Consider the following 16691-nt stretch of genomic DNA (forward strand, 5'->3'; position numbering starts at 1 on the left):
CTGCGCACCGGCAGGATACCCACCTGACCAATACCCACTTCTATACCGGGCAAATTATCTAATCAATGACTATCTTCTCGACCTCTCCTTGCCGCCAGATTATATACCTAAATATTGACCCCTGCCTGACAGATAATTTGACCAGTGACCGGCTGTCCTCGCCGCCAGATTACCTGACGATCCCGGACCACCTGGGCCGGTGTCGAAGTCAGAGCTCGCTCCGAGACGATGCCGAGACGGGCGATACGGAGTACTACCGACTGCGCCACTTCTCCGTCACCGGGAAGGGAGTCGTCAACTGCGGCGACCAGCTGCGCAGCAGACGATCGCGCAGCAATGTCAGCGTCGCCTCCGACTGCTCCGAGTATAGGTGAGTACCGAGTATCGTGCATTGAGCACTGAGTCAGTACCGAGTACCGAGTACTGAGTCAGCGTACTGAGTACCGAGTATCGAGTACTGAGACAGCGTACTAAGTACCGAGACGGAGCACTGAGTCCAGGGTTGTGCTTGACTCATGAGTTGAGTCAGAAATTTGACTCAACTCTGACTCAAATGAGTCAGATTTGAGTCGAGTCGGATAAAATGTTGAGCTGTTGAGTTGAGTCAGAGTTGAGTCGGACAAAAATATCAAGGCGTTGAGTTGAGTCAGAGTTGAGTCAGTAAAATAACTTTTGACATTCAGTTGAGTCAAACATTTAGGAACATGAGTCAGCTAACTCAACTTTCTAGAAACAAGCTGTTCACCCCCCCCCCCCCCGCTTCACAACTTCGCCCTGGCCCTGCTGCCGGATTTTTTCACCCCCCCCCCGCTCAACAACATTTTATCTGAGTCAATTTTGAGTCAACTCGCTTGACTCAATAAAAAATTTGAGTCAAGTTTGAGTCGACTCATATTTTCATTGAGCCGTTTGAGTCATGAGTCGAGTCAAGGGAAAAAATCAGCTCCTTGTTTGAGTCAGAGTTGAGTCAGGGCTTTCTGAAGTTGAATGATGAGTCGAGTCGGCAATTTTTTTTTGAGTCGAGCACAACCCTGCAGTGTACGAGTACCGAGTGCTGAGTCAGTACTGAGTACCGAGTACCGAGTATTGAGTCAGCGTACTAAGTACCGAGTACCGAGTACTGAGTGTGCTGAGTTTGAGCATTGAGCACTGAGTACTGAGTCAGAGTACCGAGTCTAAGTACCGAGTCTGAGTACTGAGTACCAAGTCTGAGTTGGTACTAAGCAGTTAAGCACAGAGTACTGAGTACCGAGTACTGAGTACCGAGTCTACGCACTGAGTATGAGTACCGAGTAAGAGTGCTTGGTAACGAATCTGAGTACCGAGTACCGAGTATGAGTACTGAGTACCGATTACCGAGTCTGAGTATGAGTAACAAGTACCGAGTCTGAGTACCGAGTACTGAGCATGAATTCTGATTGAATATACTGAGTCAGTGTCAGGCGAGCGTGAGGTTGATCTGACTCACCCTGCCGTCAGCTGTTCCGACCCAATTATCGATCCAGGCATCATCGACGCTGCATCATGCATGCTCGACCCCTACATAAAATCACAGTCATTACTGTCATAGCTAGCATTGTAAATGGTTGATTCGTGTTACTGGCAATGTAAAAATCGATCCAATAATCAAAAATAATCCGAAATGTCCAATAACATAAGAATACATTCGGAAGAGACCATGTTTTGAAGTTCAGCCGCCCTGTCTGAATGCCAGCTCGATAATCTGACGTTCAGCGAACGGGTGGCTGGACAGTCCGAGAGCCAACCGCGGCAAATCGGAATTAATGTCTCCTGGAGCAGAGAAATTTTGTTCTTATAACAGAACTGGGACGAGGGAAGATGTGTACGAGGTTACCGCAATGCTGCTCATTGCTCAACTTCATCAATTATTTATATTCCGTTTTACATTGCCCGTTTTGATGCATCATCGGTGAACCAGCTCATGCAGTCTGAAATCATGTCGGGCTGTTTTGGCTATTCCGTTGTATCTTAAGGCCAAAAATTTGCAAAACCACTAAAATATTGAATCCTGATTGTCATGGCAGTCAGCAGTGAGCAGGTAATCTGTTCAGGTCGATCCAATGATTAGTGGCACCGTAAATTATGTTTTATCTTCCACGGTAGTCATGTGACAGTATGATGCACCTATCGTATCACTTCAGCTTATTCTGCGATGTTTATTTCTTACATGGCTATCCCCAAGCTTCGTTCTTGCATTTATTTTTATTTTTGTTTTGATTTGATCACATGTTTTCTTTCCTCAGCTAATTAATATTCCATCTCAGCAACCTTCTATAATTAAGCTTCCTATCTGGAGGGCGTTTGCGGAGATTTACAGGTATATTTGTGGAGCACCACTCAAGATTACGTGTTCCCCCACATAATGACATCTCATTTGGACATTTCGCTCTGGCTGGCGGACCATCGTGCCTTCATCAGCGCCTCGTAGAGGGCAGCCGGGGCTCCAATCTGCGACCCTTTGAACTCCAACTTCATACGGCCAGACGGAGTCGAGGAATACATTTCAATATAGCGCGAACTGAGGAGCTCCCAGCCCGCGCAGGAGATGTGTCGAGAGCGCTGTGAGGGCCGGCAGAAACTAATTAACTCTCGCTGATTGGCGACAGAATGGAAATTAATCTGACGACATGGCAGTGGATTAACTATCACAGTTCACTAATTACCAATTGTATAATATTGCATGCTACTCTCCTCCAGTGCGCTTTGTTTGCTTTCGGTAATGATATAATTCCTGTTACTTTATTCTTTTGAAGCTGTCGATGGCAACATTTTTCTTTTTAGAGGTTTTCCCTGTGAGTGGATCCTCTCCAACAATGGGCCCACGGCCAGGGTGACCCTCTGAGTGGTCGGGTGGCCCGTCCCACCAGGAGAGCCGTGGTCCGAGGGACGGGCTTAGCCGCTACACCGGCACTAAGCCGGGCTCAGCCTCAGCCGAGAAGCGTCAGCCGCTGATCGCATCGCGCTAATGTCCAATGCTTATCCTCTCAACCTGAAATGGCCCAAAATGACTGAAAAGTCCTAACGAAACAAACAAAGGTCACACATCCATCAGCACTGCGCTAAAACGTTATCCAATTTAGAGAAATCACAATTCCTTCATGTTGGCACTTGGACACAATAACAGTTTTCACACGGGCTTTCTGAGGAATGCACCCACATAATTTGATCAAATCTGCACCAAATGTCTTTTAAAATAAAGATCTCCATATCATGAATTTATTTCGGTGTTTCCATCAAAAATATTGTCAGATTATTTGGAACTGAGGTCTATAAGGATCTGTGCAACCCAATCTGAGAACTTTTAACCCTCGACGGCCGAGGCAGGGGGGGGGGGGGGCGCCAGGAACCATCAGAGGTCTCACAATTTGTGTATCTCGGGTTTTTTCTAAAGGTAACATGAGGTCAGGTCGGTCACCATTATAAGTCAATGGGAAGAAATTAGAACTGCTATTTTGGCGCCGGGAACGATCTCAAACTATCTCGACCTTACAGCATCGTGATTTTATGCACTCCTTGCAACTTTCGATGCTTCACTTTTGCATTGTTGACCTGACGTCACCATGGGGTCATAAGAGTTTTTCGTCAATAAATCCTGATCAAATTAAGCTAGCGAGTCGGGAAAGCCACCAATGGACTCGGGAAGACCTTCCGAATTGAATGATATGCAACACAACCCCCTTCGACCAGCCTCTTGACCTGGGGGGGGGGGGGCTCTAACCTGTCTGTGACCCGAGGTCAACACCTCAAGTTAACCTTACCCAAACAAAAAGTATAGCATTCGACGCGCCGAAGCAAAGCGAACACGACAATGCCAAAATCGCGGCTCTGCGGCTGTTTTTTGCGAAGTTATTTACCAAAAACCGAACCCGTTCCAATTGGGCCACTTAACCTTACCTCAGAGGTCACCGGTTGACCTGAGACCTTAAAATCTGGTACCAGTCGCCGCTGTCTCGTAACGGCGCACACGCTCGTTTCTTCCGCGACGCTCTAGCTCCATCAGGGGCGAAACGGCGAGGGAGTCGTACCCCCCCCCCCCCTCGGCCGGTGCGTATGTAGAAAACCAGCAGGTCCGGCGAGGGTTAAGATATATAACGAACCTAATTTGACCAAATCTACACCAAATCTGCATCTAATATGCACCAAAATTGTATCAGATGGCCGTCGTGAAAACGGCTGATACTAAGCCGGGTTTCAACTGCATTAGTGAGTTTGTGGATGCCTTAGTAGCAAATGGTATGACATAATCGTACACAGTGCACAGGATAATCGAATAACCTTGCCAGCTCCGCTAAAAGCTTTATCCTTTCTCATCCATCGCGGCTTTTCCTGTGGACTGGCCGTGCAGTGTGTGTGCCCGCTGACAGCGCCCTTTCAGCGCCGTCCTATTGGGTAGTACCTGCAGACCACTCACCCTCGTCGCGGACCGCTGAACGTGCCGCGTCAGCTGTCTTCTGCGACCGCTCGCTGCTGCTGTGTCACACAGACCAATGGAGACGGACGGGACGGGCGGAGCGCAGAGCTTCGCCCAGTCAACACCCGGCGGCCGATATAAATGATGATCGCGCCCGGGGCAGGGCTGACTGCTAACTACCGCGCGGTTAATTAATTAAATCCCTCTGAGAATGTACTTCATTAGTGTGTCAGGCGGTTCAGTGAGTGGCACGATAACAGTTCCAGCATTAAATGTGAAGCCACCCGCGCTACAAAGGAGACTCAAAAGGATCAAAGGAACCTGCGAAACAAACAGGGCCTTTGGCAGTAATTAAACCATTCAAATTTCGGACTCGGAATAGCTTTGGCTAGGCAATTCAAAGCCTTGACTCAAAAGACAAATTTTGAAACAAACTCTAGGCTCTAATTATGTACGAGCGAGCGAGCGAAGCGAAGTCTTTTCAATATAACGGAAAAATCGCAGTATGAGCGGCCTGACCCGGCCTGCAGTAACGCTTTTCAGAGGCTCATATAAAACTCAGCAACCGCTGGGCCGACTGACATGCGGTCTTTTTTGCTGGGTAGCCCCATCCCTTCTACCCCGTAATTGACTACTTTTGATACATCTCAGTGACCGTCGTGGCACGTGCCACGTGAAAAGTCAAGGGTATTCAAGCAGCTCTACAGAATTAGCGCTTTTGGCGAGGTCTATGTCTCAGTAACTGCTTCGGTGATTGACTTGCGGTAATTTTTGTACGGTAGTTGAATCCCTTCTACCGAACACCAGATACTCTTGATGCATGTGGGCCATCCCCACTGCACGTGCAAAATGCAACAATACGAGGTGTCAAATTTGTTCCGATTACAATTACTCTGAAATTACAGGGGCGATTTCGCTGAAACTTGACATACAGGTAGGCACCCACTAGGCAATCCATTCCCATGCGTTACGGTATAGGGTGCTACTGCACGTGCGCACGTGCAGGGGCGTTTCCAGTTCTTGAGAACGGTTGGGTCAAGTGCGCTCAAATTTGGTAAGCAGTTGGGGACCGGTCGGTAGAGTGCCTTGCAAAAGCCACTTTGGACCCAGTTTGTACGAGCGCACGTGCACGGTGCCGCTTCCAGATCTCGAGATCAGCTGGGCCGATTGAGCTCAAATTTGGCACATTGCTAGAGACCAGTGAGTAGGGTGCCGTGCACATGTCAGTTGGAGGACTTGGAGATGCCCCTCACAATTTCGCACGTGCAAGACCCACCCTCTCGCTCGCTCCGTTTGTAGCCCTATATAATGCGTTTTACTGGTTTTTAGGCGTTTTTACATAGCCAATCATAAGCGGCGGAACGGGGAAGGCACCGGGGCACCGTGCCCCCTTTGATTTTGGCATTTTAACATTAGCCCTATGGGCGTTGCATGGAAATAATGGGACCAAAAGTCGGCAGTGCCCCCTTAATTGAAGGTGTTCCGCCGCTGTATAGCCATTGCAAGCTGAAATGGGTGCCGCGTGACTTTTCTTTGCACCGAAAGCAGCTGCGTTTCTAGGAACACTTTACCTTTCCTCAAACACATTTATTCCTGTATAATAACGGGCAAAATCAGATAGCTGTCGGGCCTGGTATGACCTGAAATGATTTTTATATGTCATATTTTTAGTTACATTAAAAAATCGATGCGATATAAATTAATGTTACTTTTACAAATATAGTCATTGTTTGTCATGTATTTTCATCATTTGTCAGTACCATAGTGTTGAAACCACTCGCTCAAGCAAGGCACGAGCTTGTGTTGGTCGATCAGTTCGAAAGCGGAATTGAAGCGTAGTGGAATAAACACATGCCAGAATCCAGATGTTTGCTTCACTGTCGAACGCCATATTGCTTCGGAGTTACAAATGGATACAAGTGCCAGCTGACTCCTAACCACTCATCATAGAAATCGCCGCGGCCGTAGCCTACCTGACCTTTGTGAGTGGTTTGCCAGCAGAGCCGCTGTAAAACTCTGCCAACGGGAGACAAGTGGACTTCGCCCGTCATCGGTGCTCTTGACGTTGATGGCCCTTTGGAAGCGACTGTAGTGGCGTCCAACCAACGCGACCGTTGTGGACGAGGCTGAAGTAGCCCGCAGTACATACATATCAATGGTCAATTGCTAGGCATGGAAGAGGAAATTGTGCTATTGTGTTGAGTGAGTTGGCTACGCCTTGATGCTAGAGTTGGGACAAGTTTCTACTCGATAAACCAGTGCTGGGAAGGTGAGCTTGGATTATGTGTCATATGATGCTGTAGCCTTTTGAAGACTGAAGTGTGTTTTAAAGACATGTTTAGATCTGAGCAATGAGCATGCTCACACATTTTTACCATCATCAAAAACAAAGGATTCAGCAACCAAGCTATTGCAGGAGGCGAGAATGGGATGCTCTCACTAGCACTTACCTAGAGCCTTATGTGGTAGATCACAGACGCCGTCCCTGTCGAACTTTAGAGGCAAATGTCCTTATATCATCATTCATCTCTCGCGAAAAGTTGGACGTGATACATTGGCCAATTACACCTCAGGTCATTTGACACAAAGTTGACCGTCCTTATCAGCTCGGTTCAGACTGTCACCAAGTCTGTTGAAACTCCACCGAAAATGGTAGTTGCCGACGTCTGAGCGTCTTTAGAAGCTCCACTGATTGCCAGCCAAAAGACTTCGATGCTCTCGGGATATAATATAAATATTTGAGAAAACTTGTTTATCTTAGAGCACGGTTTTTAGCAAACCAAGATCTGACTCCGAGTGTTCAGCTGGGTTTTCACGAAGAATGTAGTGGGATAATTGAAACAGAGTAGATGTTTGCATCTCTTTGTTACGTCATAATGACGAGGTCTCAATTGTTGGTCATTGACCCGTTTGAGGGGCGTCTCCGTATTGTCTGCGCTGGCGTGGGGTCCGCCTGCCGAGCCGGAGTGGGTGCAGCCACGGCAGGGAGTTATCGGCCACGACCTCGCTCGGCCACCCATGGACAATATAAAATAAAGTAGAAACTTCTCTTTTCTACAGTGGGAGAAACTAGACTATAACGACCTACGGTACAGTAATTAAGATAAGCTCAAACAAAAATAACTTGTTCCATGTCAACCGAACTAGCAAATATCTGATAATACAGATTGAGTTATTTCATGAAAAAAGAAGCGGGAGGGACAGAGGGAGATAAAGTGTGAGTGAGAGAGAGAGAGAGAGAGAGAGAGAGAGAGAGAGAGAGGGAAAGAGGAAGGGAGAAAGGAAGAGTGAGATAGAGAACAGACAGCTACGGGCATGCTGAGAGATATGGTCAAAGGGACAACACATATGAAGACAGAGTGAAGGAAGGTGTAAGAAAAGAAAGCAGCGTAGATCCCGATACATTGCAAAAAAAAAAAATGTTTGATAAAATTATTTTTCATGCGTCCTGACTTTAGTAGCACTCTAGAATTCTGAGAGCCCCGGAAGCCCAATGTAAATCATATTCTGTTTTCCGCCGTAAAACTCTGCCGTAAAAAGTTAGGTAAGTGGGATGGAAAATGCCGTCCCGCATAAAATTGAACTTTCCGCGTAACTTTGTAAAGGTAAATGGGTCCCGACAGAGCCCTTTTTATCTGGTAGTGTTGTTTGAAGCCCACCTGCGAAATTGGAAACTCCTGTCAGCCTGGGATCAGTCAGAAAGAAAGAAGCCCCATATTACTTTTCCATGTCAGCGTGTTAGCTGTTTACAAAGCTTGACCTTTTACAAGCTTTTACTTCTGCTGAAGATGACCCCGAGATGTGACTTGTACGAGTATTGCCAAGTAAATAAAAATACTGATTTTCTCACGCCGATTTACTACCTGCCCAATACCTTAGAATAAAATTTATCGAGTTAATTTTTTGATATCCCTCTTCAGTCTTCATTATTTGAATTGATGGATGAAAGAAATGCCGGCAGAAAATGTAATTTTCCATGCAAACCTTGAGCCTAACCAGTTACCTGACCTGATCATCTACATGTATCACGCACTCTAAGAACCCCGACTAGTCAGGTGTGCAAAAGCCAACATTGCACTTCCCCACATAGTCTTAAACGCTGTGCTGGACAGATATCTATTCCGTGAAAATTGAGTCACAGCCTGTCTCGTTTAGGGTAATTCATAAATCTTATTAATCATCAAATTCTGTTCAATTCTGTAAATATCCTGCTTCCACAAACCGCAAGATATCCGACCAGCAGTCACATGTATCGATCCTGAAGCCACTCTACCACGGGCTCCTCTCTCTGTACCGCAGAGAGTCCGATACCCGAACACCTGAGAGGTGATACCTACAGCACGCAGCGGCCGGCCGGCCGGCCCGCTGGTAATAACGGGGAGGTAGACTGTGCCGCCATACACAGCAGCCCGGCGGTGCAGTCTACCGGTGCACCGCGCAGAACAGCCGACTGCGGCGAGGGACTTCGTCGCCTGTTCGTAAAACACAGTTGGGGCATTCCACGTCAAATCAAACACCGAAATCCGTCATCCCCTTCGATTTTTCTGAAAATTTGTAGGCAGACTGGGCATGGTTCAAAACTGAGTTACGTATAATATTTTCGAAATTTGATAACGTATCGCTGAGATATAGGTCATCGAATATAGCGAAAAATGCCACACATCAATTTTTTAAATGGCTATAACTCTGGTTCCTTTTCTGGTATCAAAATGATATTAACAGGGTCTTATAGGCAATTGATAAGGCTTTGATTTTTAATTGTAAAATTAAATTGAAGTGACCTTGAAATGCATTTGACCTTGAATTAAAACAGAAAAATTTAAATAGCAAAAAACACGTCACCTTCGATTTGGGTAATTTTTACATATTATGTCCGTCACAATGTTCTTAACCATCTGTGAAAAAATTGGAGTGGGCCATTCATAACTTTCGCGGCAAACGCCGTTTTCATGCATCAACATCACGCAACCGCGCGTGACCTTGAAAGACAGAGTCAAGACATGCTTGCTTGTGTACACTTTCTGAAATGAATGATTGCTGATTAGTGATATCCGAAACTCTGCGAGAATGGAAATGCATAGTCATCGTAGTCAAGCATTCACGTTCCATAGTAAAAGTGTCTCAGGCAAACGGTATTTTGCGGTGAATTTTGAGCCGTGTGGAAATGCATCATGAAGTAAATTCAACGAAAACATTATCACGCAACGAAATCTTCACGTCTTTTGATCTTCATTATACGAAAGAACATACATTTTTTAGTATGTATGGAGAATTTCTAGTTAATCCAATAATAAAAATGGCAGTTAGAGGCCTGCTAAGAGTAACATGTCGCCGGCTGAGGCGGGCTCCGCCGATGCGGGAAACGCAGCAATCACAAATTTGTGTTTACACGTTCATATTTCAATTGTTTACCAACTGATTTTCAAAATTCTTTCACCATACGATTGCCTGTACATTTCTTAGTCTTCTCACAAAATTTGACGCGAATCGAACGTAATCAGCGGTAGGGAGCGCGATGTAAAGACGGAACCGTTCCGTTCCGTCCCGGCACAGTCTACAATTCAGGCGGCGCGTAGCGGTCGGCGCCGGCTGCCGAGTCGCCGCGTCGCTGCGGCGACAGGATGTTCACTTTACACCGCTATTACTAGAACAGTTGTTAACCGATTTTCTTATTGCTTGCACGATGAGATGTCCAATTCAATTCTTGACAGGTAGCCATCATTAATTTCGCATTAATCTTATGAGATATTGGTGAAAAACAGGAGGGGTGGGCGAAATTCGCTCTTCCCCCTCCACTGCGCGTGCTAACATACGTTTGCATATGTGCAATTTTCTTCAAAACTTATGAATGGCCCACTCTAATTTTTTCACAGGTTGTTAAGAATATGGTAGGCAATAAAATATATGAAAATTAGCCAAATCGAAGGTGACGTGTTTTTTGTTATTTCAATATTTGTGCTTAAGAACAGAATTAAGCAAATTTCAAGGTCATATATTTAAGTAGGAACAATTCTAAACAAATGCTTAAGAAATTACCTAAAAATTAAGGTTTATTTCATTCAAATCAAACAAGTACAACCAAAGTTATGGTCGTTCAAAAATATAAAGATGCAACATTTTGTAAAAATTTGATGCCCTATATTTAGAAGACCTGTGGTCAGAATGTGCAAAAAACATCAATGTAATGTCCGGGGCCACACAGGAACTCGCTCACAAAGTTATAATGAAATCGCTGATGGTAAGGTGCAAAACAGCCGATTTTTGTTCGATTTGACGTGGAATGCCCCAGTTGATAGGCGGTCGTTCTTATGCACCCAGGCTGTCGCTATCATATAAGGTACAATTGTTGCACATTACAATTTTGTTTTGTTCGGAGAGTGATAAAACGCGACAGCGCTAAATGCATTTGTCAGTGGTCGATGTGCAGAATAGCCGTTTTCACGACGGCCATCTGGTACACATTTGGTGCAAATTTGGTGCAGATTAGGTGCAGATTTGGTCAAATTAGGTTCAGTGTATCTCTAAGTAGCTATCAGCTAGGGTTGTGCTAATTGCTTATATGCCTGCTTTGTCATATTATCACAGAGTATCATCGATTAAAACACTGAAATTAATTCATAAAATGAAGATGTTTGCTGTAAGTTAGATAAGGTGCAGATTTGGTCAAATTAGGTTCGTTCGCCGGATAGCCCGTCGTGAAAACGGCTAATATCACGAAGTCGATCAGTAGGTAAATTTTATTTACCGATCCGTTGCATAACATTTAATTTACCGCAAGGCTCAAAAATTTTCCAACTAATCTGTTTTCCAAGCAACAGAAGTTTCACGCTATGAGCTGATGCAAAAGAATTACCACCGTACATACTATAAGTTAGCTAAATACCAAAATGGTTCCCCAATTTTACCTACCTAGGTATTGTGGTGCAACAGATCTCTTTGTAAGACGGGCTTGATAAGTCTTGAACAGCAATTTGCATCAAGAAGTATGTCGCAATGGAAGATAATGCTCCATTTTCTAGGCATGCGGATACACGTCTATGTAAAGGGAACGGACGCCGATCTTAAGTACGGTGTCCACTCGTCGAATTCCATCATATAGGTCACCGTTCCCATTTTTACCACTGGTTACGTAACTGGAGGGCGGTGACACTGGACGACTGGTCGGCAGGGTACCCCAGGGTGTCCTCAGGATCGGCTAACCCGCCGACATGGCCTCCTCAGGGATCCTGAGCAGATCGCAAACGAGCCCATTGACGGCGGGCCGGGAGCGGCGGACGACGCTGTTCGGCCACCTCCGGGATGGGCGCTGGTCGTGGGGCGACCCCTAACTGACCTCTGGGATGTGCCTGGTCGTGCGGTGACCCCTATCTGACATCTGGGATGGGCGCCGGTCGTGGGGTGACCCCTAACTGACCTCTGGGATGGGCTCCGGTCGTGCGGTGACTCCTATCTGACCTCTGGGATGTGCTCCGGTCGTGGGGTGACCCCTAACTGACCTCTGGGATGTGCCCGGTCGTGGGGTGACCCCTAACTGACCCCTGGGATGTGCCTGGTCGTGGGGTGACCCCTAACTGACCTCCGGGATGTGGTCTGCTAGTGGGGCGCCCCGCCCTAACCTCAGGGATGTCCTTTGCTCGTGGGGAGCGTTCCTGGCGTGACAGGTCGGCACAGATCAGTGGCAGGTCGTCCGACCAGTGGCAGACCTGTCTGACGAAGATAAGCCTCCACCGTGGTCCAGTCCGTCCGATAAGCCGCCCACACGGCACGGGAGCTTGTTTGTGGGCTGATGCAGTTGCTGTGTCGAGTGTTTACCTGTCGCGTCGCAAGGTAGGACATGCAGGACAGTAATTTAGATTTCCCTGGGGTGCTGTCAGCACTACAATCCATGGCATTCATGGGCCACTTTGGGGCTGGTGCTGTCTGCGAGCCGTCCTAGTGTTACGAGGAAGCACTGAACGCATGGGGACTGCGGTCGGCCATGGACATTGGACAAAACTTTGGAAAGTACCGTAGAGGGTTACTGGTGGTTTGACATAAGGTGAACCGGTCAATCTGCACCCGATATGTAGCCAAAGAAGGTGGTGTTTTATTGACAAAATTTCAAGCAGCGCTTTTACATTTGAGAAACTTTGAGTACGGCAGGAGCTCAAAGAGTTCGCCAAACTTGCATGTAGATTGAGGATGATAACTTTGCAATAGAAGACATTCATTATGATAGTGATATCCAATTATGCGGTTGGATTTCGCAGTCACGCAATCTATCATATTGCGTTGGTATTGTTAACATTTACAGAGCTGAATATCACAGTCCATCACCAAATACAGTGGTTTCCCAACAGACCACGGTATTGCTAGCACGGTATATTTACTCGGGGGGGGGGGGGGGGCTGAGTGAATGGTGGTGGAGCTTTATCTGTCCCGGTGTGTACTGGTCTGGACCAGTCTCTCACCAGCTCATCAGCTCACCAGCTCAGCGGCTATCAGCTCAGCGGCTCAGCGGCTCAGCGGCTCAGCGTCTCGGCGGCTCAGCGGCTCGGGTGGCTCTCGGTCACCCCAGCCGGGCCGCTCCCGCCGTGGTGGGGGAGAGCGATCGATTGATAAACGTTCGCCACCCCTCCCAGCCTCCCGACCCGACCCGGCCCCACCGACCCCACGGCCCACCCGCTCCAGCTGAGTACTGCCGACAAATGAACACGGAAAAACCTGCCCTCGTCCCGAACAGTCTTTTATGTATACAACGGCGCAGCGGGGGGGGGGGGGCAGATAAGTCATCGGACATGTATTTTTTTTGGGGGGGGTGGGACACCTGCGCATGAATCAATGCTTGACAGTTGACACTCACATAGCCAAGGGAAGACAATATTTCATAGTGTCATTCTCCCGTTTAGTTTCGGCTTTCACCTGCCGTGTTCTTACGGTGATCCATTACCTTCGATCTTCACTCTCCCTCGGCAATCGCATGGCTCGTAGCTGAGAGCGCCTGCCATACTAAAGGCGCTGCGCTCAGAACGTAATGCTTAGATCACTACTCGCTCTGTTCAGCGCTCAGAGTGCCGTGCTCGTATGACCGTGCTCGTATGACCGTGCTCGTATGACCGCGTGCTCATGGAGCCGTGCTCAGAGCGGTGTGCTCAGAGCGGCGTGCTCAATTCGTGGGTCGTCTCAGCCCTCGATAATCTGCATTGATTGCCGCGGCCGGTCTGCCGGGCGGGGTAGGTATATTCCGTCCACACAGACTGCGGGTGGGGACCCGCTGGCCGCGGCCCGCTCGGACAATATTTACCCGGGGAGGGGGCTGCACCACGGCGCCGAGCCGTTCCCCGTCGGCGCCCGACGCGGTGGGGGACAGCAGAGCGCCCACCATGCCAGCGTGATGTGATTTGTCGAGTAGGGAATGCCCTTCTGCCTGTTATTTTTGCTCCAGAAATTCTTAGTGCACTGCGTGGTGCATCCAACTTATGCATGCGATCTGACTTTTAACTTATAACACTGGATAGTTTCTTTGTGTTCTTACTTCTCTATGACCCCGTTTCCATGGGCGTCAATGATCCGGATCAGTGCCTCGTAAGAGTTTAGGCTGCCCATGGAAACACCCGTAAGCCCTTACCGGTGATTCGGATTCGAATCCTGTTTCGAAAGAAGCTGTATATTGTATAAGGTTGACAGCTCAATGAAGTGCACGATAGAGGCATGGTTTGGTTCTCTATTCAGCTGCTAAACCTCTGACACAATGGAAAAGCGCAAATGATGTTTATGGGTGGATTGATACCGTTACGATTTCGTGAGAATGCGTTTTGATGCATTATTTTCTAATTAGCTTTCTATAATCACTTTTCGTTTCCTATATTTACCGGAAATACATAGTCAAAGCAAATTGGCAAAGCTAGCTTCCATACTTGAGACCAGGCCCAGGGCCTGTAGAGGCATAGTTCGCCTTTTGAAAAGGCAGAATGCTATTTTCCCCGGTGAGTAGCTTTAGTCCTCTCACCGCTCCTTCCCGACTGAATAGAGGACCTGCTTTAGCCGCGTCCTGCACTACTCAATGATGACCCTGTTTTGCCAAAAGTCACGTTCGAGGAACGAAGTGGTGCTGCATGTATGCACACAGACTATATCACCTGGAATGCAGCCAAATAAATATGAAAAGTTTCGCTTTGCAATGCTCGCTTTATGCTTTTCGGTCGTGTAAGACACCTATTTCAAATGTTTCCATTCCTTCCTGCAAGCTGTTACGTGCAAAATGTTTGCCTAATGTCCAACCTGATAGCTCAGTGTGAAGGAAGTATATCGACCGAACGTGGCGTGAGCCGATTCGGGTGTCGTCTTGTTTCTGACGGGGACAGCTACCATGGTATTGTACCCAATCGTTACTTTGTAAAAAGCCCCAAATGAACTGGAGTCGTGGTGTCGGACAATGTGGACGCGGTAAATGCTCGATGCTTTATTCCACCGTTTATTCGTAGAGTCCTTATCGGATGGTATATGGCCCCGGACCAGACAGCCACCATATTTCAATGCCACGCCACAACAGCGACGTAAATTTACAGCACATCATGTATGTAAGCGGAATAATAAGCGTGCATATCGGTATTATGTCAATGGCTGATAAAGTATGCGGCTAGCGATAAGTCATGCATATGTCAATAGCCTTGGGAGCGTGTCATAAGCTGCAATAAACGGTAAACGGTAAACGTCCGTAGCGGTTTCACCCGTGGCGCTAATGTGGATGTGTCCCCTCACCTCACTGCATACGGACATTGACCTATAAGGTAATTGGATAATAAAGCTGGCGGCTGACTATACAGGGTATCCTGTTCCATTTCCTACATGTTTGCGTCCTCTCGCAAGCCCCGCGGTGGTGTCCTGGCACAGTTGGATCCACTTTTCCGCTGGCAGGTCCATGTCCTTGATCACTGGCTCATGACTTCTACATAGTTGACTTTGTTTGTTCCCCTCCGTCACTGACTGCTGGTCTCCCCTGACTTCCCGTTCTCTCTCTCTCTTCTCTCTCTCCTCTCTCTCTCTCTCTCTCTCTCTCTCTCTCTCTCTCTCTCTCTCTCTCTCTCTCTCTCTCTCTCTCTCTCTCTCTCTCTCTCTCTCTCTCTCTCTCTCTCTCTCTCTCTCTCCCTCTCTCTTTCTTTCTTTCTCTCTCTCTCTCTCTCTCTCTCTCTCTCTCTCTCTCTCTCTCTCTCCTCTCTCTCTCTCTCTCTCTCTCTCTCTCTCTCTCTCTCTCTCTCTCTCTCTCTCTCTCGGCAGTTCACACGGTCCTTACCTGTTTAGTACCTGTCTCACCCCTCTGACTGACTCCCCGAGTTCTCTCTCTGTCGACAGCGGCAGCTCGCGCGGTCCCTCCCTCCCCCTCTGACTCCCCGAGTTCTCTCTCTGTCGACAGCGGCAGCTCGCGCGGTCCCTCCCTCCCTCTGACTCCCCGAGTTCTCTCTCTGTCGACAGCGGCAGCTCGCGCGGTCCCCTCCCTCCCTCTGACTCCCCGAGTTTCTCTCTCTGTCGACAGCGGCAGCTCGCGCGGTCCCTCCCTCCCCCTCTGACTCCCCGAGTTCTCTCTCTGTCGACAGCGGCAGCTCGCGCGGTCCCTCCCTCCCTCTGACTCCCCGAGTTCTCTCTCTGTCGACAGCGGCAGCTCGCGCGGTCCCTCCCTCCCTCTGACTCCCCGAGTTCTCTCTCTGTCGACAGCGGCAGCTCGCGCGGTCCCTCCCTCCCCCTCTGACTCCCCGAGTTCTCTCTCTGTCGACAGCGGCAGCTCGCGCGGTCCCTCCCTCCCTCTGACTCCCCGAGTTCTCTCTCTGTCGACAGCGGCAGCTCGCGCGGTCCCTCCCTCCCCTCTGACTCCCCGAGTTCTCTCTCTGTCGACAGCGGCAGCTCGCGCGGTCCCTCCCTCCCCCTCTGACTCCCCGAGTTCTCTCTCTGTCGACAGCGGCAGCTCGCGCGGTCCCTCCCTCCCTCTGACTCCCCGAGTTCTCTCTCTGTCGACAGCGGCAGCTCGCGCGGTCCCTCCCTCCCTCTGACTCCCCGAGTTCTCTCTCTGTCGACAGCGGCAGCTCGCGCGGTCCCTCTCTCCCCCTCTGACTCCCCGAGTTCTCTCTCTGTCGACAGCGGCAGCTCGCGCGGTCCCTCCCTCCCCCTCTGACTCCCCGAGTTCTCTCTCTCTGTCGACAGCGGCAGCTCGCGCGGTCCCTCCCTCCCCCTCTGACTCCCCGAGTTCTCTCTCTCTCTGTCGACAGCGGCAGCTCGCGCGGTCCCT

General features: G+C 48.6%; 1 protein-coding gene across 1 annotated transcript in view; it reads left to right on the top strand.

The window, feature by feature from the left end:
* LOC122363267 overlaps positions 1–16691 on the top strand; it is a gene marked incomplete at its 3' end in the record, with an annotated part of 58873 nt that overhangs the window by 29738 nt on the left and 12444 nt on the right. Inside the window, exon 4 of the mRNA XM_043332319.1 lies at positions 169–370. Within this exon, the coding sequence (XP_043188254.1) occupies positions 169–370 (202 nt within the window). The remainder of the gene's footprint in view (positions 1–168; positions 371–16691) is intronic.

This window comes from Amphibalanus amphitrite, unplaced genomic scaffold, assembly GCF_019059575.1.
Source record: "Amphibalanus amphitrite isolate SeventyFive unplaced genomic scaffold, NRLGWU_Aamphi_draft 000612F_arrow, whole genome shotgun sequence".
NCBI classification, from domain to species: domain Eukaryota; kingdom Metazoa; phylum Arthropoda; class Thecostraca; order Balanomorpha; family Balanidae; genus Amphibalanus; species Amphibalanus amphitrite.